The following is a 21,603-nucleotide window of genomic DNA, read 5'->3' on the forward strand; positions in this document are numbered from 1 at the left end:
CATAATATATATCATTTATCAAAAAGGGAAAAAAATAATAATTAATACATTACTAACACTTGTTGACTCTGAGCACAAAAACCACTCTGCCACCACCTTCATACAAAAACCTCACAACAGAGTAAACGAAGTAAAACAAAAACTCAAAATTTCTGAATTTTTTTTCCTTGAATGGTTGATCGAAGATGGAGGCATTGAACGAGCTTTGCGACATCATAGAGCAAAATCCGAAGCAATTTTTGGATAAGCTTCTTTGGATATGCCAACAATGTCCGCAGCCGAACCTGCTTCGTGCCGAATCGCCCAGGGTTTCTCAGAGTCATCTCAACGCGGTCTTATCCGTCGCTCGAATCCTCTCCAGGAACCTCGACACAGCCCAAAACCACGCCAAATTCGTCGTGTTAGATTTCCTCCGGGCTCTGCGTTCGTCGTTTCACCGTTCGTTCTGGCCGTATTCGTACACGTTGGAGTCGATTTCGGCGTTCTATTGCGGTTTCTTAGGTTACGTTTCGTGTCTTTCACTGGAATTTGGTAATATTGCTGTGGACCTTGTTTCGATGAGTTGTGGCGAGAGTGACAGGGATCAAGCGATCTCTATGGCTTTCTTGGTTGCTGTTTCCCAGAATTTTCCCTCTATTCAGCAGTCTGATGGGGATAAACTGATTACAGTGCTGCTCCATCAGTTTTCTGAGGTGATTAGTGTTGATGAGCATGTGTTTACACAGAAAGTGGCTTCATTTGAGGATGAATCCATTGAGAGTTTGGAGAAGCAAGAGATTGCTTTCAAATTGGTAACCAATGTTTTGGGTAAAGTGAAGCTTGATTCTAAACTACACCTTTTGGTGAGATCCATAGCTAAGAGGCAGCTCCAATCAATGTCTGTGTTTCTTAAGGTAATGCTATTTCGTTTTGGTATTTACACATCAGGCCGTTAGGGTCATGATCAAACCATTGAGATGTTGAGGAGTTATAAAATTTCTTGCTAAAGCTATTAATTTTTGGTAAATAATCCGTTTTTGGTCTCAAAATTTGGTATGCTCTCATGAAGGTTGTTTTCATGATTTTGTTTTACAGTCAAGAAGGCAGGACTGGAACACACAAGACCCACTTCTAGAAACTAGAGTCAATGCCAAACTGTTTGTTTATCAGGCCGCAGCTCAGATTGAAATCGCAAGTCTTATGTCCCTTGAAACAGATGGAAAGAAGAGATTGATCCTGGAAGCTCTTACATTGCTAATAGCTAATGCAGAGTCCTGCTTGACATCCTTGTGGCGGAAAATGAAGGCCTGCAAAGATTTGTTCAGCTCTCTACTTTCTGGGATTGTAAATATTGCAGTGGCAGAGGGAGGACAGCCACTTCGTCTTTTGCTTCTCCGACTTAAACCACTGATACTAGCTATCTGCGCACAGGTGATTTTGTTTTGTCATAGCTTATATGATCAACATAGTCTACTCTACTGTTGAGTATTTTATTGTTTCTGTAAGCCCCTAGTAATGTAGTCACACACATCATGTCATAAATCCTCTAGAGTGTAAATAAATATATCTTTTTGTATATTTGAAGTGACTGAATGAGGTTTCTGTTTATTTCGTAATTTTGTGTTGGAACAGCCTGATACTTGGGTGAGCAGTCAGGGGAATATGTTTGAGAGCGTATTTAAAATAAGTTGTGATATTGTTGAATCTGGTTGGGCTAGGGATCAAGCTTCAGTGGGCACCTTCATCGTGGGGTTAGCCTCAAGTATTATTGAAAGATATGATTATGAAGAGCAGGTTAGTTACTCTAAACCTTTTCTTTTAGCTGACTTATTTGTCTCTCTTTCGTTGCATTATATTTCTATTTTTAATAAGCCTAATCATTTGGCCTTCAGGGTGATAGAGAGAAGCAAGTTCGAACTTTGAATCTAATACAGCTGCTTGCTGATATCAGCGTTGCGGTTAAAAAGCCTGAAGTAGCAGACATGATTTTCCCAATTTTGATTGAAAGCCTAGAAGAGTGTGATGCTTCAACTCCTCACCCTTTGCGAAACCAAGTATGTCTCCAAGTTTCAAGTGATAACTTGCTTGTTATTATTCTATCTGTGTCACTTTCTCAATGGCAATAATTTTTTTTCTGCCATATGTCCATTAATACATTCTATTTTTGTAGATTTTTTGTTAGCATATTTACTTATGTATCTTTTGCAATCTGTATATAGCTTCTTAACGTTGTATCTCGGATAGCATCATTAGGATTTGAGAAGTCCTACTGTCAGGCAGTAGTTCTGATGACTAGAAGTTACTTCAGCAAAATATCGAGGGTAGAATCTGTGGAAAGCAACACATCATCCCCAAAATCCAGATCTGAATACATTGAGGTTTAATGTAATCTGATACATGGATCATTTTCTCTGTTTCCTTTTTTTTGTTTTGTTTAATCTTCCCTGTTACACTAATGCTCACTTATCCAATTGCATTCCAGACTCTTACTGCAGGTTTTCTTACAATTGCTATTGGTCTTGCGAAGACAAAACTGCGTGCAGACTATCGCCATCGGCTGCTTTCCTTATGTTCAGATGTAGGCCTTGCTTCTGAGTCCAAAAGTGGCCGGTAATAAATTATTTATATGATCATAGCTTGTATAAAGCTAGCTAGGGTTAAACAGAGAACCATAGAAAAAGAATAGACATTTCTTGGTTCAACAATAAGAGACATAAATTTAAGGGACTGATTACTGAGAGTATCAGTGGTGTGTTCATGGTGTCATCTTTGAAATTATATCGAACCTCTCTCGTTGTCCTTATAGCTTAGTATAATAAAGTTATCCATAAAATGTTTTTCCATGTTAAATGACTGGACTATTAATAATCTGCTTCATTTTATTAGGAGCGGTGCAGAATTTTTAGGTCCCCTTCTTCCTGCTGTTGCGGAAATATGTTCGGATTTCGATCCTACTTCAAATGTGGAACCATCACTTATAAAATTGTTTCGCAATTTATGGTTCTATATAGCTCTTTTTGGCTTAGCACCTCCTATTCTAAAAGCTCCGCTGCCGGAAGTGAAAACAACCTTCAATTCAGTGAGCAGTACAGGACAAATTAACACATTCGCTCTACGAGCTGTAGTAGGGCCTTACATGTGGAACACCCAGTGGGCTCTTGCTGTTAAGAGGATTTCTCAGGGCACTCCTCCCCTTGTAAGTTATTCTAGCTATAGTATTGTTTTATTGGCTTCACATCAACCTACTATATACTGATTACTGATGTTTACATCTTCCACAAGATTCTTTGTTTGTGTTATAATTTTTACTGAGGACTATGTGCTTTTGTAGGTCGTCAGTTCTGTAAATTGGCTGGAAGAAGAATTAGAGCTCAGTTTGCTTCATAATTCTGATAGGCTGCATGGAACTGGGAATAAGAAAATAGCTTCAAGTCAGAGAACTGCTCTTTCAATTGCCTTGGGTGGTCGAGTTGACGTTTCAGCAATTATCACTATCTCAGGTCAAACAGATGTGATGTGTCTGACTTCAATATCTGAAAGCTTCCCTCTGTGAATCTGTGGAATGTTGTTAGCTTTAGATATATAGCAATGTTGTTGATATCTTACGTTTTATTATAGTGACTGAAATGGTTATTTCTCTCTTTCCAGGTGTGAAGGCCACCTATCTTCTTGCAGTAACTCTCTTAGAGGTCATACGTTTTATTAGCAACGGGGGTATCCTAAATGGTGGCTCAAGTGTGTCTGCTTCTCGAAGTGCCTTTAGTTGCATCTTTGAATACCTAAAATCTCCAAACCTCAACCCTGCTGTTTCCCAGTGTTTAACAGCAATTGTGCATAGGGCCTTTGAAGCAGCAGTGTCATGGCTGGTAAGTAATTAGCTAGTTATATTGACTTTAGCCTCAATCTTGACCTTTAGGTGGCAACTCTAGCCTCTATATACTCATTTTGGTCGTTATGTCAACTGTCACCAGTATCCGCTTTGCGTTTCTTTTTCCCTGCTTTTGTAAGCATTTTAGCAGTAGGTGAATGTTATATACATTTTCATCTTGTTCCAGGAAGATCAGAAATCTTGTACTGGGAATGATGCTAGTATTAGAGATTCCACGACAGACGCACATGCATGTTTCCTCATAAAGAGTATGTCACAGAGAGATGAACACATACGATATATCTCTGTGAACCTGTTGCTTCAGTTTAGGGACAAGTTTCCCCAGGTAGGAATTAATGGATATACATCTGCTGAATTTTGTCTTCATCAACTATCCTTTTCGCAATTATATGTTTATTTCTGCAACATGAATCAGCTAACAATGCGAAATGCAGGTCCTCTGGAGTTCGTCTTGTCTTGATTGTTTGCTATTTTCTGTTCATGACAATACACCTTCAATGGTCGTCAATGATCCTACCTGGATTGCTGATGTTCGATCTTTAAACCAGAAAGTTGTTCGAGAATGGATCATAATATCACTTTCGTATGCTCCATGCACTACTCAGGGTTTACTTCAGGTTTCATTTCTTACGCCATTTCTTAAATTCTTCTTCATGCACATCCAAATATCATTTTTTATGACAGTATTTTTTCACCAGTTCAATCTGAGGAATCTCTAGTTTGGAATATTTTAATATGAGAAACCTATTGCAATGAAGTAGTTTTTGTCTCTGGTCTCTCAAACATGTATTATTACCTTGTTCTGTCTCTATTTCTCATTTAAAACTTAAGACGCTCTGTTTTCCTTGGCTCTCTACCACTGTTATTGTTAACTGTTTCTGAATTGATTCAGTGGTGACTTTCAGATGATTTTTCGTTGCAAGACTCTTTTTATAGTTATTATACAATTTTTCTTTAAATTAGTGTTTTAGTCTGCTGTTCCTTTGAGTGAAATCTGACTCTTTTTATCGTTTCTTTTCTGGAATTACCGAAGTTTTTCTTGCATGCATGTAATGAGTTTTGATTATGTGTCTCAGGATAAACTGTGTAAGGTAAACACATTGCCGCGAACTCAAACTGCAACAGATGTAATTTCTCTTCTAACTGAGATAAAGATTGGAACTGGGAAAAATGAAATTTGGTCTGGCATAAGAACAGGAGATATTCCAGCTGTGATGGCTGCAGCAGCTGCAGCATCAGGGGCAAACTTAAAAGTTTCTGGCGCTTTTAACCTGGAGGTACTCAGTACTGGTGTAGTTAGTGCAACAGTAAAGTGCAACCACACAGGACAAATTGCTGGCATGATAAGGTTGGAAAACAGTATCGGTGGATATCCGATCAATGAAACGTTGATTTCCAATTCTGTGCGACTCCTTCAACAATGTGTTAGTACTGCTGAGAAAGGAGGAGAGGTGGAAAAGTCGCAATTTCGTGAAACTTGTTCTCAAGCTACTGCACTACTTCTGTCAAATCTGGTTAGATTTTCAAACCATAAACTGGGTGATCCGCTTTTCTTCCATAGGTAGAGGGAAGAGAATGCATGTGTGTAATATTTCCCAGCTAATTAGTATCTTATAAAGGTTACATTTTCTATTCTGTTTTTATTTCAGCAAGCCAGTGAGCTGATGACAACTATCAAAGGCTTCTCTCAATTACTGCGTCTTCTTTGTTGGTGTCCAGCTTATATTTTATCTGCAGATGCCATGGAAACTGGAGTATTCATTTGGACCTGGTTGATTTCCGCTGCTCCACAACTAGGATCACTTGTCATTGCCGAGCTTGTGGATGCATGGATATGGACAATTGATGCAAAACGAGGACTCTTTGCATCCGATGTGCGTTACTGTGGCCCAGCTACAAATTTAAGGCCCCAACTTTACCCTGGAGAACCAGAAAGTCCACCTGAAAATGATCATGTTGATCAAATACTTGCTCACAGACTATGGCTTGGATTTTTGATAGATCGGTTTGAGGTTAGACTTTATACTATTTACAACCATGCATAGTAAGTTCATGTAGATGGTTTTACCGTAGTTCTACTTTGTTATAAATTAGGAGATCTGAAATGTTACAAGTAGCTTGGGATCTGAAATGTTACCGTAGCTGAATTGATATTATGGTCCCATTTAACATCTTAGGTGAATTTTTTTTTTCAGTCTAAAAGCAGTTTTACTTTCACTTCAGAATCAGGCTACTGACAATTAAGGAAACATCAATACTAAAATTGATCCAGATAATCTGTAGTTGGGTGAATTTTCTTACTCTGCCATGTTTCCTTAGGTTGTTCGACATAATAGTGGGGAGCAACTCTTGCTACTTGGTCGGTTATTACAACTGAGTACGAATCTTGACTGGTGCTTTACCCGACACCCGGCAGCAGCTGGTACCTTTTATTCCTTGATGCTCTTTGGACTGAGGTTCTCCTCATGCCAAAGACAAGGCAATATGCAGAAATTTAGACATGAACTCCAGCTATTGGAAGATAGAATTTACAGGTGTTTTTTTTTGTTATACACTTTTGTTTATGCATTATGCATTTTGTTTCACATTATAGATCTCTCTGCACATGTCTATGATCTTCCCTCAAGCATTTCATTCTTCTCTTTCTTTTCTGTGCTATGTATCTACTATTCATGGCCACACCTCTTTAAGTGTTTTGTGAGCTGTAGATTTTTTTTCATATGTTAACTTGACAAAACACATTAAACTGTTGATACTGTTGTCTGCTATGATAATAGGTTTATCTGAACATTATGCTACTCATTTTTGTAATTATCAAGATTAGAAATCTAAGTTGGCGGTTTCCAGATATTTTAAAATACTTAACTACTATGTATGAACTTAAAATATATTTTCTTTACCACACATTCTAGGACTTCTTTAGGCTGGTTTGCTCGCCAGCCAGAGTGGTATGATGTAAACATTCCGAACTTTTGTCATAGTGAGGCTGTATCGGTTTCTCTTTTTGCTCATTTTTTGTCAAAAGAACAATCAGATTCCAAAGGAATATCTCGTGACATTGATGTGGTATGATAACTAACTTTGATTTTACTACTTTCGTGCTGACATTTTTAGTATTTGGTACTTCATTTTACTTCATACGACGATTTTTATTTGGGATGCATGTCAACAGATTGATCAGTATCATCCTGTCTGGGGTGAAATGGACAACTATGCAGTGGGAAAGGACAAGAGGAAACAACTGCTTCTAATTCTTTGCCAACACGAATCTGATAGGCTTGACGTTTGGGCAAACCCAATTAGTCCAAAGTAACATATCTTCTTTATGGTGTTCCACTTCTCATTAGGTTTTCTTGGATCTATATCGTTGATTTCATTCTTCCAAATTACAACTTATGTACAGGGACAGTCCATATTCACAGCTGAAAATAAGCTCTGAGAAATGGAGAGAATATGCTAAAACGGCCTTTTCAGTAGATCCCCGGATTGCTATATCATTACCTTCAAGATTTCCCACAAATATTGCTTTGAAATCTGAAGTCATTCAGCTAGTTGAGGTATGGATTTACAGAGGTCCCTTTATCTAAGACTTGAAAGGTTTTGTATACACTATAATTTATAGTCTTAGTAGTATGTTATTAAGTTAAGACATAAGAGGACGTTGTTGCACCACCCCACAAAACCAATGAGGCGTACTAGATACCAAAAATATATATCTTTCAATGCTACTTTTATTTGTCTAATTTAACGAGTTACTAAAATTAGTTGAGGGCTAATTCTTCAGATCTCTGCGGTGTGAAAAATCACAAACTGATACTATGACTTTTTGTATTGATTCAGTGTTGTTACTAGTTAGATCAAATTTCTCACTGCTAGTACTTTATTGTAGGCTCATATAGTAGATCTTCGTACAATTCCTGAGGCGTTGCCATATATTGTCACACCTACAACTGTGAAAGAAAACTCTGTCCTGTTGCAGCAGCTGCCACACTGGGCTGCTTGTTCAATTACACTGGCTCTTGAGTTCCTCACTCCTGCTTATAAGGGGCATCCACGTGTCATGGCATATGTCCTGAGAGTTTTAGAGTTCTACCCCCCTGAGAGAGTCACTTTCTTCATGCCACAACTAGTGCAGTCTCTGCGTTTTGATGAAGGGGTAAGTCATAAATTGAAATTCTATAACTCATTCCCCATATCCTTGTATTTCTCTATGCAGTTTGAAGGCCAGAATGCTGCTACTCTACAATTCATCCCGTTTTCTTTAGATTTATCAAATGCATATCATACTACTTGAAATTTTACTCGTTTAGTGCGGTTTACCTAGGTATCTCAGGTTATCGTGGTCTTATGTAACCTGAATTTTTTTTCCCATAGTTTACATATATATGTTGCATGTATCAGCTACACATGTTTCAGAAACCATGCCTAGTCTTCTTCTTGTTAGGCTCTCAGTTGAATGTTTTGTCTGGTCATAACTTTTTTTTTTTTGGTAACAATGTGAAGAACCTGGTCATAACTTTTTATCTCAAAAGTTGTAAAAGTTTTCATATAGACCCTATCCAGGGTCTTAATGTTGTGTGATGTGTTACTTGACTAGTTCTTTATATTTACTGGTTCTAAGACTTTCAAAGGTCGGCTAATATTTTGGACGTTTTTTACTAACAGAGGCTGGTGGAAGGGTATCTTCTTAGAGCTGCCCAAAGAAGTGACATATTTGCTCATATCCTCATTTGGCATTTACAGGTGAGTTTGACTTGGTGGTGTTTGTAAAGATATCATTTTTCTTGGAACCAAAAGCTGGACTTTCAAGATTCCTAAACTCTGTTTTTTTTTTCAAACAACGCCAGGGTGAGTCTGTTCAGGAAAGAGTGAAGGATGGTGCTTTCGATAAGGTTTGTATTGTCAACTTTAATATGGAGTCTATACCGTATTCTTGTTTGGCTAATATAGTAGTTCTGCTGTTGTATGGGCCTGTTATTGGAAAATTCATGTGGAGATAGCATTGATAAGATTAAGTCAGAAAACATGAAAAAAAAAAAAACCAGTAGTATATTCATCTATAGATAGCCTCAGCAACGTTTTCTACAACTTTGTATTGTTTGGCTGTGACACTTTGTGCTCACGGGGTTGTCTCTATTATATTATAGAATGTATCATTCCAAGCAATCTTGTCTGAGGTTCAACAGCATATAGTTGATGGTTTCACTCCCAAGGCGTTGGACTTGTTCAGTAGAGAGTTTGACTTCTTTGAAAAGATCACATCTATTTCCGGAGCATTATTTCCTCTTCCAAAGGACCACCGAAAAACTGGAATCAGGAGGTAGCATTCTAATATACATTATAATTTTATAACGAGAGATTGGTACACATTAGTCCACATGCATGATAATCTTATAATGTTTTCTGTGGTAGGGAATTGAAAAAAATCAAAATGCCGGGAGGAGAGCTTTATTTACCGACTGCTCCTAACAAACTCGTCAGGGGTATTCAGGTAGACAGTGGAATACCCCTACAATCAGCTGCCAAAGTCCCGATCATGATAACCTTTAACGTTGTTGATCGTGATGGTGACCACAATGATGTGAAACCTCAGGCTTGTATTTTCAAGGTAAGCTCTTGGCAAATCTTTCAAATATTCTTGCAGTTGACATAAGATCTGTTATACTATAAATCAATAAGTCTGTCTTGCTCTTCTGCTAGTGAAATGAGATCGAGCCAGTAGCCAAGCGCGTGCATATGCTGCAAACAGTTGATATTTATTGTACTCTAATTCTCTTTTCTATTCATTAGGTTGGAGATGATTGCCGTCAAGATGTTCTTGCCCTTCAAGTGATATCTCTTCTTAGAGACATATTTCAAGCTGTTGGTCTTAATCTATATCTTTTTCCATATGGAGTTCTCCCAACTGGTGCCGAGAGGGGCATAATTGAGGTAAAACTCAATCTTTAATGTTTAATCTTAACCCATGGTGGATAAAATATATATGGTGGTATGAGTATTTTCATGCATCAAACGTTTTTTCAATCTCTCGTTTCTTTCCTTTTATTATAGGTCGTGCCTAATACACGAAGCAGAAGTCAAATGGGTGAAACAAACGACGGTGGTTTGTATGAGATTTTTCAACAGAACTTTGGACCCGTTGGCTCAACCACCTTTGAAACAGCACGAGAGAACTTCCTCATAAGCAGTGCCGGGTATGCTGTGGCTAGTCTTTTACTCCAGCCCAAAGATAGACACAACGGAAATCTCCTTTTTGACGAGTATGCTTCCTAATTTTCACTTTCCTTTTGTTCTTCACTTGGTGCAATGGATATAAAATTCAAAAACTTTCCTTATGCTAAATATAGCGTGGGAAGACTTGTCCACATCGACTTTGGTTTCATTTTGGAAACTTCACCTGGTGGAAACATGCGGTTCGAGAGTGCTCATTTCAAACTGAGCCACGAGATGACTCAGTTGCTAGATCCCTCAGGTGTAATGAGAAGCAGAACATGGCACCAGTTTGTGAGGTAATTTACAAAAACTTCTTTAGTTTCTCCTTGTAACATTTTGGTTTCTGGAACATAATTTTGTTTCTTTCTACTGCATAAAAAGCTTGTGCGTCAAGGGATACTTAGCTGCTCGGCGGCACATGGACGGAATCATCAGCACTGTGCAGATGATGCTAGACAGTGGATTGCCTTGTTTTAGCAGAGGAGACCCGATTGGTAATCTCAGGAAAAGATTTCACCCAGAAATGAGCGAACGCGAAGCTGCACACTTCATGATTCATACATGCACCGATGCATATAACAAGTGGACTACTGCTGGATACGACTTGATTCAGTATTTGCAACAAGGAGTCGAGAAGTAAAGGAAAAAAATTGTTACAAGAAACCAAAGTTGTCTCCATGTGAAAAGTCTTTCTTATAAATTGTGAAAGATGCATATTCTTTTCTTCGTAAATAGCTTCGAACCTCTGGCTACACATTCTAACTCCTTCAAAATCTCATGTTTCTCTGCAGAATCTGAGTAGAATGTAACCTCTATTAAGCAACTCGCGTTTTCTAGGATCTGAGTACTTTGCAACTTCTCTCTCTTGCTGTGTGTCGTTGTATTACCTCCACTCGAAGATCTCAAGATTTGATGACACATAATCCGGTTGGTTCCATAGATTCATGGCCTCCTTGTACTGGACACAATGTTTTTGGTACTACAGATCCAAAAAAAATACATTGTGTTAGTGTTAGACCTTAGAGAAAGTAGTACCACAGTACATAAAAGCAACAATGGATTCTAATGAGGAACCATATACCAATTTGAGCTTCAGAACTCGAAGTTTTGGAGCATCATTGAGTAAACAGGTAAGTAAGTTACTCCACTCCGCAGAACATGAACATAGCTCTAGATGGTCAAGAAACTCAAAAGAATTTCCAGTAGGTTGATATGGAGTCTGCAACTGAAAACACCAGAGAGAGTAATGATTCCAATTTAAAATGTTAGATCCTTGACAAACAAGCAAAAGAGTTTTTACCTCTGAAGTGACAGAGCACAGAGAAAGATATTGAGTCGAGGCAAGAGATCCTAGAAACTTGTAAGGGTTGTCACAAACAACGTTGACACTCGCCTTCACTAGCGCAGGCATGTCTCCAAACTGTAAATAGTTGCTAAAGCACCTCAAAGAAGGGGTATTTATAACAAATCCATGAAAACCTTTAGGCCGAGATTTCCCGGACGTGTTATCGATAGATAAAATCTTCAGCGTAGGCACATCGATCGTAAATATCATTACATTGGTAAGGGAGTTTCGTTTCACTACCAAATCTTCAAGAACAATGCATATCCTTAAAAGTGTTTCGTCCCCTGAGAACTTGACGGACAAAAGTTGGAGACGTTTGAGGCAAGGCAAATGAACATCAAAGCGAACATTCACCAAACTTAGTTTCTCGAGGATAACAGTCTGAAGATGTGAAAGGATGTAAAAGCTTTTGGGAAACTCGAAAGACTTATAAAACATGTCGACTCTCAACTCTCTCAAAGAGCGAGCAACTGCAATGTTAACCAAAGTTTGATGTCTTTCTTACTGCAATGTGGATTCATCTTGAGATGCAACCTCTCAACGTTTGATGTTTTGCTGATAAATTGCACAAACTTCCAATAAGCTCCACCTATAGATTCACCATCATACCTAAATGTCTTCGAAGAGATCACATCCTTCCAAAGATATCGCCAATGTTTTGACGAGACACTCGTGGCTATGACATCTTCACTAAGAAGCGAAGACAGTATCTTCAACAACAAGTCATCTGGAAACTCACTGATTGTCCAAATCTCATTCTCCATGCTTTTTGTTACCTGTTATAGTCAATCTCCGTTTTATACTTAAGCGATAAATTGCTATCATACTTTTAATTATAGTTTTTTTCTATAAGATAAATGTGATATTGACAAGGTCACATATAAAAAGAGCAAATCAAGGAAACGGTTTTAATCATACACTATCTAGTATCTACTATGTGGGTGACTATTTTAAAAATAGAATATTTAGTTTGATTATTTTCTTATCATATGCCATTAGAAAATCTTTGATTTTTTTTTAATTATTACTATCTAAGTTAATTAATAAAGATATTAAAAGTTGGTTTTAGAAAACATGGTTTCGACTTTCGAGTACTATCTTTTATTGTTTTCTTTTATTTAAATAAGTGTCAAAAACGTGACAATGAATTTGTGACCTATGATTTTTTGGTTAACTGACTTAAGAGTTTTCTATATCATTACCATATACTGTATGTTCTTTAATTTCCAATGAATCTAAATTACTGTATATTCTCATTGGAAATCAAAGTCATGCAAATACATAAACGACAGAACGAGTTGCGTAGTACGTCCCTGTTCCAGAACATTAGCATATGTACCGTAACAAGTTACATAGCACTAGTCTAGCACATGTTTGAAATATCATAAGTAAGATCTCTATTCTCTACTATGATTATGATTTTTTTTATTCTTCCTCATAATTGACATAATTTAAGATAAAACAATTGAATTCGATAACAATCCACGCGTAGGCAGTAAATTAAGATATGAACACAAGATTGTCTAGAGAGTTTCGACCCATGCAAAAACAAAACAAAAAATATAGTCTAGAGAAATATATAATTCTAAGGCACTAAGTTGAAAGCTATATATGAAGTTGTAATAACCCAAGGGTTAACCAAACGTTTACTTAAACACTAGTTGGCATGTCTTTGAACCTCTGGCCACACCTTCTATTTCCTTCAACCTCTGGCCAAATTTTGAGTAAAATGTTGCCTTCTTTAAACGAGTTGCGTTCGCTAGGATGTATATTGCAGCTTCTCTCTCTTGCTTTGTGCCGTTGTATTGCCTCCAGTCAAAGATCTCAAGACATGATGATAAACATTCAGGAACAGAATCTGGTAGGTTCCACGAATCCATGGTGTCATCGTCATTGTACTGAACACAATGTTTCTTAAACAATTTGAGCTCGAGAACTCGAAGTCTCGGAGAAACACCGAGTATACGGATAAGTAGATTCCACCACTCTATAGAACATGAACAAAGCTCTAGACGGTCAAGAAATAAGAAAGAAGTGGCAGTAGGGAGACACGGAGTATGCGAAGTGACACAACACAAAGAAAGATACTGTGTTGATTTAAGAGATTTAAGAAACTTGTGAGGTTGGTCACAAGTAACGTTGACACTCGCTTTCACCAGCTTGGACATATTTTCAAACCGTAAGTAGTTGTTGGCACTGTCCTTAATCCTTAAGCACTTCAAAGAAGGAGTATTTATCTCAAACCCATGAACATTGGTAAGCTGAGGTTTTACTGACGAATTATCAATAGATAAACTCCTCAACGTAGGCACATCGATGGTATAAATCCTCACACTGGTATAGGAGGTTCTTCTCACTACCAAATCTTCAAGGTTTGGGCATATTCTTAGAAGCGCTTTGACAGATTGGTCACTTGGGAAGTCGACCGATAAAAGGTGGAGACGTTTGAGGCAAGTCAAACGAGCGTTAGGTGGAACATCCACGAGATCTAGTTTCTCTAGTATAAGGGTTTCAAGTTGTGAAGATACATATAAGCTTCTGGGAAACTGGAAGGTATTGTAAACCATCTCCACTCTCAGCTCTCTTAAAGAGCGATCAACTGCGATGCCAACCACATGGTTGATGTCAACTCTCAGGTGAATTGGGTTAAGCCTGAGGTGCAAGCTCTCTATCCTTGATCTTGTGCGCAGAAAAATCGTAAACATGTGAAAAATCCTAATTGAGGTTTCAGCATAACCATCATACGAGTATGACTTCGTCTCCTTCCATAGAGATCCCCACCGTTTTGATAGGACAACTGTGGCTGTGGCATGTTTACTAGTAGGGAGCAGAGACAATATCTTCAACAACAATTCATCTGGAAGCTCACTGATTGTATCCCTCCTACGTATCTTATTCTGCATGACTTGACTGTGACTTTTGTTGCCAATTCCCATATACCCTAAGCTGAATAAGTAAGAAAACCAATCCTAGCTCAGACTAAACAGCGTTATATATATATTGTTTAAGCAGCTTTGATTTAGGATCGTTATTATTAAGAACTCACTTTTTGCTTTAGAAAATAAATAAAGCTCTCAAAAATCTCTCTTAATTTGCAACACCTTAATTAGCATCTCTTTATATAGAGCAAATACCTAAACAAATTCCTAATTCAATTAGGTATACTCCCTTTGATCCTAAAAATTTACATTCCTAAAAGATCCCACATATTAAGAAAATATCCAAAAGTTGATGATAAGTGTATCAGTTTTTGTGATTCACAGTAGAAATTGTATTTGCTGCTAATTTATTTTTATAGTGTGTTTTGGACTCTCGATGTGAATCCCATTGAGAATATGTTTTTCTCAATCTTCGTTAACATTATCTACAAAATACGTTTGCGGTTTTGCCATTTTTTTTCCCTATGCTACTTTACTCTTTCCCTTTTTAATTTACAAATTTCCATATTTTAACTCTTTCCAATTTTCTTACTAATAATTAATTAATTATGAGAATAAAAACAAAAAATTATGAGAAAGACAAAAAGAAACTTAAAATTATTTTTCTCGGACATAATTTTAAAATTAGAGATATACACACCACCAAAAAGAAAAATCACCCTATTTTTAACATATATATTTGATTAGGTGTTAGAAAATGTTTTCCGTTGCCATAAAAATACGCACACTAATTTATAGTTGGTGAAAAATACATGAACTATTTCGATTTTTCGATTTCTAATATATCCGTTAACGTGTAACATTGTTTGCCCCTTTTTCTAAACTATAATTCATAACAAAAACTTAAAAAAGATAAAACAAATATTGAAGATAAATTTAAGATATCTAAAAAGGAAAATTGTTATTATTATGTCTATGACAAGAATAGAACTTCTTCACAAGGTTGTAATTGTAACAATGTTTACGATTGCGTTATCTATGTTGAAATATTGTGATTATGATTAGTGGGAAATTAGTAAATCGGATTCATGCATTTTCCTGAAAAATATTAAATAAGTTAATTTTTTTTCTTGGAAATTTTTTCTTTTCCTTTTTGACATTATAAAACTCGGTTAGGTGTACATGAACCAAACCGAATCAAATTGCAAGATTTCTTCTTCTTCTTTCTTGAGCTCGCGAATTCTCAAGCTTCAATTTCAACAAAAATTTTTTTATGAAAAAGTTCAAATATTGATGCAGCGCAAGCCTTTTCCTTGATGGGCTTTATCGAGGCTTTCTTTCACATCAAGTAATTTATCGTTTTGTTTTCATTTCTTTTAAATTTGTTAGGATTTGGATTTACTTTGTTGCATTTGGCTTTATCGTTTTGATTCTATCGCATCTCTATAACTAGAGGTTGTGAACATAGTGTAAGATACACTGATATGGTGTCATATTACTTTTACGATGATTCAAAGAATGTACAATATCGCAACACAATTTGTTCATATATTTGTTGAAGTAAGTTTCGCGTTCCTATTCTTGAGTTCAAATTCTTGAATCGTTTGGTTTACTATGATAAAAAGATGGATTCGAGTAACTAAAGATGAGTGCATGACAAAACAAAAACTTAAATGAATCTAAGACCACCTCCAACAAGAGTTTTAAGGATATGTTCTAAAATTAAAAATAAATGAAAACAAATCAAAACTGCTCAATTTGTGTAGGACAAACTCTTAAAATAGAGACTTTAGATATTATTTTTAACAAGGTTCAACATGTTCCAGTTTCTAATTCGTTAAAATATTTTAAACTAATTAAAATTAAATTAAATATTTTAGAAGCTCTCTTGGGTGTTTAGCCATTGGAGATGCATATAGTTTCTAAACACAAAATATCCGTTTTGATTACAAAAAAGTAAAGAACCCATGATTCAGTTTATTTTACGAAAAAACACATGCTCATTGGGCTTTTAGCTCAAAGAAAAACGTTTGGGCCGAAATAAAAAAAGAAAAAGTTTTCAAACTGCAAAAAGGCAGTGAGGATATTATCGGTAATTAACACTTACGCAGATTATGTATCTCGAATTCTTTTCACCGTTGATTACGATATAATCAAACGGTGAGAAATCTCGATCCGCGTACTTTACTCTTATTGGTTTAGACTAATCTAAAAACAGTATATAAATCAGGGGAAGATGAAGAGAGTCCCATAGAAACAACAACAATTTAACTCGTATAATTCTATTTCCCTCTCGTCTTCTCACAAAGTAGTTTTAGTAACTCGAATTCGATAACAATGGCGGGTCGTGGTAAAACCCTCGGATCTGGATCTGTGAAGAAGGCGACGACAAGAAGCAGCAAAGCCGGTCTTCAATTCCCTGTTGGTCGTATCGCTCGTTTCTTGAAGAAAGGCAAGTACGCCGAACGTGTTGGTGCCGGAGCCCCCGTTTACCTAGCCGCTGTTCTCGAATACCTCGCCGCCGAGGTAATTTAAACTTCTCAATCCTTTGCAAAACTTTTCTAATTTTAGTCTTCTGTAAACCCTAATTTTGACTGACGGTTTTGGGGGAATTTTGGAAATTAGGTTTTGGAATTGGCTGGGAACGCAGCGAGAGATAACAAAAAGACTAGGATTGTTCCAAGGCATATTCAATTGGCTGTGAGGAACGATGAGGAGTTGAGCAAATTGCTCGGTGATGTGACTATTGCTAATGGAGGTGTGATGCCTAACATTCACAATCTTCTTCTTCCCAAGAAGACTGGTGCTTCATCCAAGCCTTCTGCTGATGACGATTAATCGAATCAAATCTGTTCTTTGTTCTTCTCTTTTTTAGTTTGGCTTTCTACGTAATTTTAGATTAGATCTATGGTGAAGAAGAATCTATCCTTTGTGTCTTTTTAATTCAATGTTCATATGCTTCAATTTCTTATGGAATCAAAAATTCAAACTTTTCTAGGGTTTCGTTGTGATGCCAACCCATGGTTGGAAATTTCCATGCTTTGAAGTATTTAAAAATTGGCTTTTTAAAATTTGATTGGGCGACGTAAAAAGAAAGGAGTTTTGAGTTAAGAAATGGTGAAAGCTGGTGTGAATGACCTCATAAGAGGTGTATAATTGAGCAAGTGTGACATTATATTATAAAGAGATCTGAAGGATTGATAATGATTGGTGGGGCAATAGTGTACGACATCCATGAAAATGAGAGACCTAAATTATATAATAGAAACCGATTGAAAGAGAGAATCCATCATCTACCAGCACCCATATCTCTTTTCTTTCTTTCGTTTTTCCACACATTGTCTCCTTCTCCTTTTCCCCTTTTTGCCAGATTTGACCTCTTTATTCGTGATAGCAGCCAGCCACCAGTAATTTAGGAGAATGGTGTCTCCGGAGAACACGAACTGGCTTAGTGATTACCCTTTGATTGATGGTGTTTTCTCTGATCAGAATCCTTCTTTCCCTTGGCAGATCGATGGTTCTTCTAGTGTCAGGTGTGTGGTGGGGATTTGTCTTTTGTTTGTTAGATTAAGGGTTTTGTTTCTATTCACCATCTATTGGTTTTGTTTCAGAGCTTTGGTGTTTTGGGGTAGGTTAGTAGTAGTAGTATCTGGAGAAGTTGTTATATGGATTTGTGATGTTGTTTGATCTACTCAGATTGTTTTTAAATAGTCTCGTTGCGATAGATATTGGTACTCTTTCATTAATCTAGCTTTTTTTTCCTCTGTTTTGCTTCCTTTCCTCTGTTTCCTAAAGAAGTAGACAATTTAGATCTTCTACTCTAGATTTCTACAAATTGTGATATGAAGGTTTCGTAAGTTGTATGTAAAGAAGTTCTTATGGGAGTTTGATCTTTTTCATCGCTCGGATTGTTTATAATTGGTCTTGTTGTGAAAAGAAATTGTAATGGATCCTTCCTGTTATGTTGATGTGATCTGATTACAGTGTTGAAGTTGATGGCTTCCTTTGTGATTCAGATGTGATTAAAGAACCAGGCTCAAAGAAGAGGTATCAAACGCTATTGCTCACATCTGCTTTAACTATTAGTTATGATTCTTACTATACTAATTTAATTGTTATGTTATTGTTCTTATTGCTTCAGGATCAAAACTGAATCTTGCACTGGTTCTAGCTCGAAAGCTTGTAGGGAGAAACAAAGACGTGATAGGCTAAATGACAAGTATTTTCTTGCTTTCTTTTCCTACACTTCTATCTATTATCTTTTGAGTTCTTAATCTTTTGGTATATGGTGCTTACTCAATAGATTTACGGAATTGAGTTCCATATTGGAACCTGGGAGAACTCCAAAAACAGACAAGGTATCTATTATCAATGATGCTATTCGCATGGTGAATCACGCAAGAGACGAAGCGCAGAAACTTAAGGACTTGAATTCAAGCCTCCAGGAGAAAATCAAGGAGTTGAAGGTAAAAAACTAAAGATTTTCAGCACTATAACCATTGCAAGATCTTTAGACTGTCCATTGAACCTATTATATTCCAATATGTAGGATGAGAAGAATGAGCTACGTGATGAGAAACATAAGCTGAAGACTGAGAAGGAGAGAATCGAGCAGCAACTGAAAGCGATCAATACACAGCCTCAGCCTCAGCCTTGTTTCTTACCAAATCAGCCAACACTCTCTCAAGCTCAAGCTCCTGGAAGCAAGCTTGTCCCTTTCACAACTTACCCCAGTTTTGCAATGTGGCAATTCATGCCTCCTGCTGCTGTTGATACTTCACAGGACCATGTTCTTCGTCCTCCAGTTGCTTAAAGCTTCCCATCTCTCTACTATTGACAGTTCAGGTTTCGTCTTAGGCGCTTTTATTGATGTACTGATGATTCTCACATATTGTGATTGGAGACATAATTCTATGCAACTCGAAACTGTGATTATCATGTAAAATGAAAATAAGCATGCACTAAAAGTCTTGTTTTGAATAAATCTCACTGTACAAAAAGTTGAAAATCATGGTTTTACAGATTCTGGATTCTGATTCTGGGAGTTGATTGGTTGATTTTTGATCATATAGAGCTGATCTGAAACTTGAGATAAATCTGTGTAATATCTGCTCTCTTGCAAGATTTAAGTTGAGCATACTGTATAAAAGTTTGTAACTTTTCAGTATCACAAACTCAGAAAGGATTTGCCTTTTTGCGTTCTTTTTGTGAAAATGTAAACTTACAATCAAAAGAAACAACAATACAAAGATCAAAACTTTCAATATTCATTGAGACCTTCTCTTGCTCATCACTTTCTTCAGCAGACTCTCGCGACCAGGAAAAGGACTTGGAATCTTTGGCTCAAGCTTCTTCTCTATATCTTCCAGTTTTCCCAAAAGACCCTTCTGCTCACTCCTATTCACAATTTTGCCGTCATCTCTCCCAAGACTCTGTCTCATCTTCTCTCTCCTCTGTCTTCTCCTCCATCCATTCTCATCTTCGTCTTCTTCCTTCTTCTCAATCTCTCTTCTTCTTACCATCTCTCCTTTCTCTTCTTCCTTTTCGTTCTTGTTCCTCAACCTAGGAATCCGACCACCTTTGCTTGTCCCCAAAAGCTCGAAATTGATCTTGCTCCAACCAATCTTATCTTCATTATCCCAACCAAATTTCTCACTAATCTCCAACAGCATAGAAACAGAGTTTGCTTCCTCTCTGTTCTTCTTTACAGAAGTCAAAGCCCTCATGCTCTCATCACTTCCATGGAGGATTTTCTCTGCAAATTCCCACTCTGCTCTATCTTTATAAACATCGTCTTCGAGGACTTCGTCTGCAAGCTTTGCCCAGTACTCAGTATCTCCAGCACGAAGGTTCTTTGAGACCCATTTGAGATAAGAAGTAGGCAAAGTACCAAGCATTTTGCCCTTGTGCTTGCCGAAGTCTATAATTGTGTCTCTGGCGGCTAGGGTTTCGATGATTTGAAGTTTTTTGACTAAGGGTTTAGGTTGATTGGTAGTAAAGATACGATTAGATGAAGAAAGATTTCGTCTTGGTCTGAAAGATGATGATGAGATTGTGAAGATGGCTGTCGTTGTTGTTGTTGTTGCGAAGTGAGGATTGTGGAACAAAACCACCGAGAAACTCATTGTTGTGTCCAGTGGCGAGGCAATTTTTTCTGAGAGGTCAAACTTATATATATTTAATTATTTTAATTTTAATTTTTTTTCTTAACATCTTTGTTTTATTATTTTTATTAACTAGAGTATATTAATAGAAAACTCCATATTAATAATTAAATATGAATTTATACTATATAATATGAATTTATACTATATATAATTGTTTAGATGGTTAAATTTTTCATATTTTGTCACCTAAAATATAAAATTAAATATATTTTTAAATATAAATTGATATATAGTATTTAGAATTTTATAAACTAATAGGATTATGATGTTTTAAAAAAACTAATAGGGTTACATACACAATAAACCTAGTACAACAGAGATTTCGCAATCTTAATAATCCTATCAAATGCAACAAACAAAAATCATGTTTACATTTTTTATATATTATTTAAACAAAAAAAAAACCAAATAACCAGCTCTCAAATATTCAAATAAAGTGTATATGAGGCATGCCAGCTTGGAAAGTGTTCAGTGTGTTTGAAGGTGGTGAGTTCACTAACAATTAATGTTTTCCCAAACCATCTTGAATGAAACATGTTGATCTCTTGTCCACACACTTCTCACCATAATGGAATTGCAAATAGAGGAAATTTCATCAATCGATCTTAGGTCAGCTTACTGAACTAATAAGCTTTATGAGATCTTATTTGGGAAACTACATGTTCGTACATGCATCCTTAAAGACGTTTGGTTGTAGTCTATATAGAAAATAAGTTTGAATCAAGATCACTAAAATACAGAGTAATTTTGTGTGTGGATTTGTTGGCATTTGTATTGGACTTGTGTAACTTGTAGAGTTGCCACTTAAAGCAACTCTCATTTTTTTCCCTTTATGATAGCAATCTAAATAAGAGAAATATATCTGTGGACAGATTCTCACCATTAAATTAGAAATAATATCCGCTTAAATATTTTCTTGTAGTGATATTATACGACTCCTTGATATTTATTTATGTTAGTTGATTGGTAAGAGAGTCTTAATGGAAACATCAAATTCAGACGGTCCTTTTACAAACCATTTCGTCCATATCAGCTCATTATTTCGCACACCACAGAAGAATTAATCAAAATTATTTAGAGAAATTGCAATTGGACCACTATAAAGCACTTGAACTCTTGTCGTAATACCTC

At 36.6% G+C, this 21,603-nt stretch overlaps 4 protein-coding genes and 2 pseudogenes across 4 annotated transcripts; 3 read left to right on the forward strand and 3 right to left on the reverse strand.

Moving 5' to 3' along the window:
- Window positions 1-100: 100 nt before the first annotated feature.
- LOC17899870 (phosphatidylinositol 4-kinase alpha 1) lies at window positions 101-10,904 on the forward strand. Its single transcript, XM_006303818.2, has 26 exons — window positions 101-893; window positions 1,075-1,410; window positions 1,612-1,773; window positions 1,872-2,033; window positions 2,199-2,357; window positions 2,462-2,589; window positions 2,866-3,175; window positions 3,311-3,479; window positions 3,628-3,845; window positions 4,035-4,193; window positions 4,303-4,485; window positions 4,945-5,382; window positions 5,518-5,880; window positions 6,188-6,402; window positions 6,781-6,934; window positions 7,041-7,177; window positions 7,272-7,425; window positions 7,758-8,024; window positions 8,534-8,611; window positions 8,716-8,760; window positions 9,016-9,188; window positions 9,281-9,476; window positions 9,659-9,799; window positions 9,920-10,128; window positions 10,216-10,377; window positions 10,463-10,904. Exons 1-26 carry the CDS (start codon window positions 186-188, stop codon window positions 10,719-10,721), a joined length of 5,685 nt encoding a protein of 1,894 aa, XP_006303880.1. The 5' UTR covers window positions 101-185; the 3' UTR covers window positions 10,722-10,904.
- On the reverse strand, window positions 10,763-12,190 carry LOC17897559 (annotated as a pseudogene).
- Window positions 12,191-13,076: 886 nt separating this feature from the next.
- Window positions 13,077-14,362, reverse strand: LOC17899054 (annotated as a pseudogene).
- A 2,196-nt stretch (window positions 14,363-16,558) lies between these two features.
- On the forward strand, window positions 16,559-17,302 carry LOC17896696 (probable histone H2A.1). The gene is made up of 2 exons (XM_006303350.2): window positions 16,559-16,831; window positions 16,931-17,302. The coding sequence occupies exons 1-2, from the start codon at window positions 16,643-16,645 to the stop codon at window positions 17,141-17,143; spliced, it is 402 nt and encodes a 133-aa protein (XP_006303412.1). The 5' UTR covers window positions 16,559-16,642; the 3' UTR covers window positions 17,144-17,302.
- A 272-nt stretch (window positions 17,303-17,574) lies between these two features.
- LOC17897417 (transcription factor bHLH115) lies at window positions 17,575-19,326 on the forward strand. Its single transcript, XM_006304522.2, has 5 exons — window positions 17,575-17,838; window positions 18,290-18,352; window positions 18,447-18,524; window positions 18,609-18,771; window positions 18,855-19,326. The coding sequence occupies exons 1-5, from the start codon at window positions 17,726-17,728 to the stop codon at window positions 19,116-19,118; spliced, it is 681 nt and encodes a 226-aa protein (XP_006304584.1). The 5' UTR covers window positions 17,575-17,725; the 3' UTR covers window positions 19,119-19,326.
- Window positions 19,327-19,449: 123 nt separating this feature from the next.
- LOC17898437 lies at window positions 19,450-20,471 on the reverse strand. Its single transcript, XM_006303504.2, has one exon. The coding sequence runs from the start codon at window positions 20,428-20,430 to the stop codon at window positions 19,573-19,575; it is 858 nt and encodes a 285-aa protein (XP_006303566.1). The 5' UTR covers window positions 20,431-20,471; the 3' UTR covers window positions 19,450-19,572.
- Window positions 20,472-21,603: the final 1,132 nt, after the last annotated feature.

Source organism: Capsella rubella, unplaced genomic scaffold (genome assembly GCF_000375325.1).
Source record: "Capsella rubella cultivar Monte Gargano unplaced genomic scaffold, Caprub1_0 scaffold_1, whole genome shotgun sequence".
In the NCBI taxonomy this organism is placed as follows: Eukaryota; Viridiplantae; Streptophyta; class Magnoliopsida; order Brassicales; family Brassicaceae; genus Capsella; species Capsella rubella.

Coding starts and splice junctions, on each gene's coding strand:
- LOC17899870 (XM_006303818.2), top strand. CDS start 186: ATGGAGGCATTGAACGAGCTTTGCGACATCATAGAGCAAAATCCGAAG. Junction 4,194..4,302: donor TTAGGGACAAGTTTCCCCAG/GTAGGAATTAAT, acceptor TGCGAAATGCAG/GTCCTCTGGAGTTCGTCTTG. Junction 8,025..8,533: donor CTCTGCGTTTTGATGAAGGG/GTAAGTCATAAA, acceptor TTTTACTAACAG/AGGCTGGTGGAAGGGTATCT.
- LOC17896696 (XM_006303350.2), top strand. CDS start 16,643: ATGGCGGGTCGTGGTAAAACCCTCGGATCTGGATCTGTGAAGAAGGCG. Junction 16,832..16,930: donor TCGAATACCTCGCCGCCGAG/GTAATTTAAACT, acceptor TTTGGAAATTAG/GTTTTGGAATTGGCTGGGAA.
- LOC17897417 (XM_006304522.2), top strand. CDS start 17,726: ATGGTGTCTCCGGAGAACACGAACTGGCTTAGTGATTACCCTTTGATT. Junction 18,353..18,446: donor GAACCAGGCTCAAAGAAGAG/GTATCAAACGCT, acceptor TTATTGCTTCAG/GATCAAAACTGAATCTTGCA. Junction 18,525..18,608: donor CGTGATAGGCTAAATGACAA/GTATTTTCTTGC, acceptor CTTACTCAATAG/ATTTACGGAATTGAGTTCCA.
- LOC17898437 (XM_006303504.2), bottom strand. CDS start 20,430: ATGAGTTTCTCGGTGGTTTTGTTCCACAATCCTCACTTCGCAACAACA.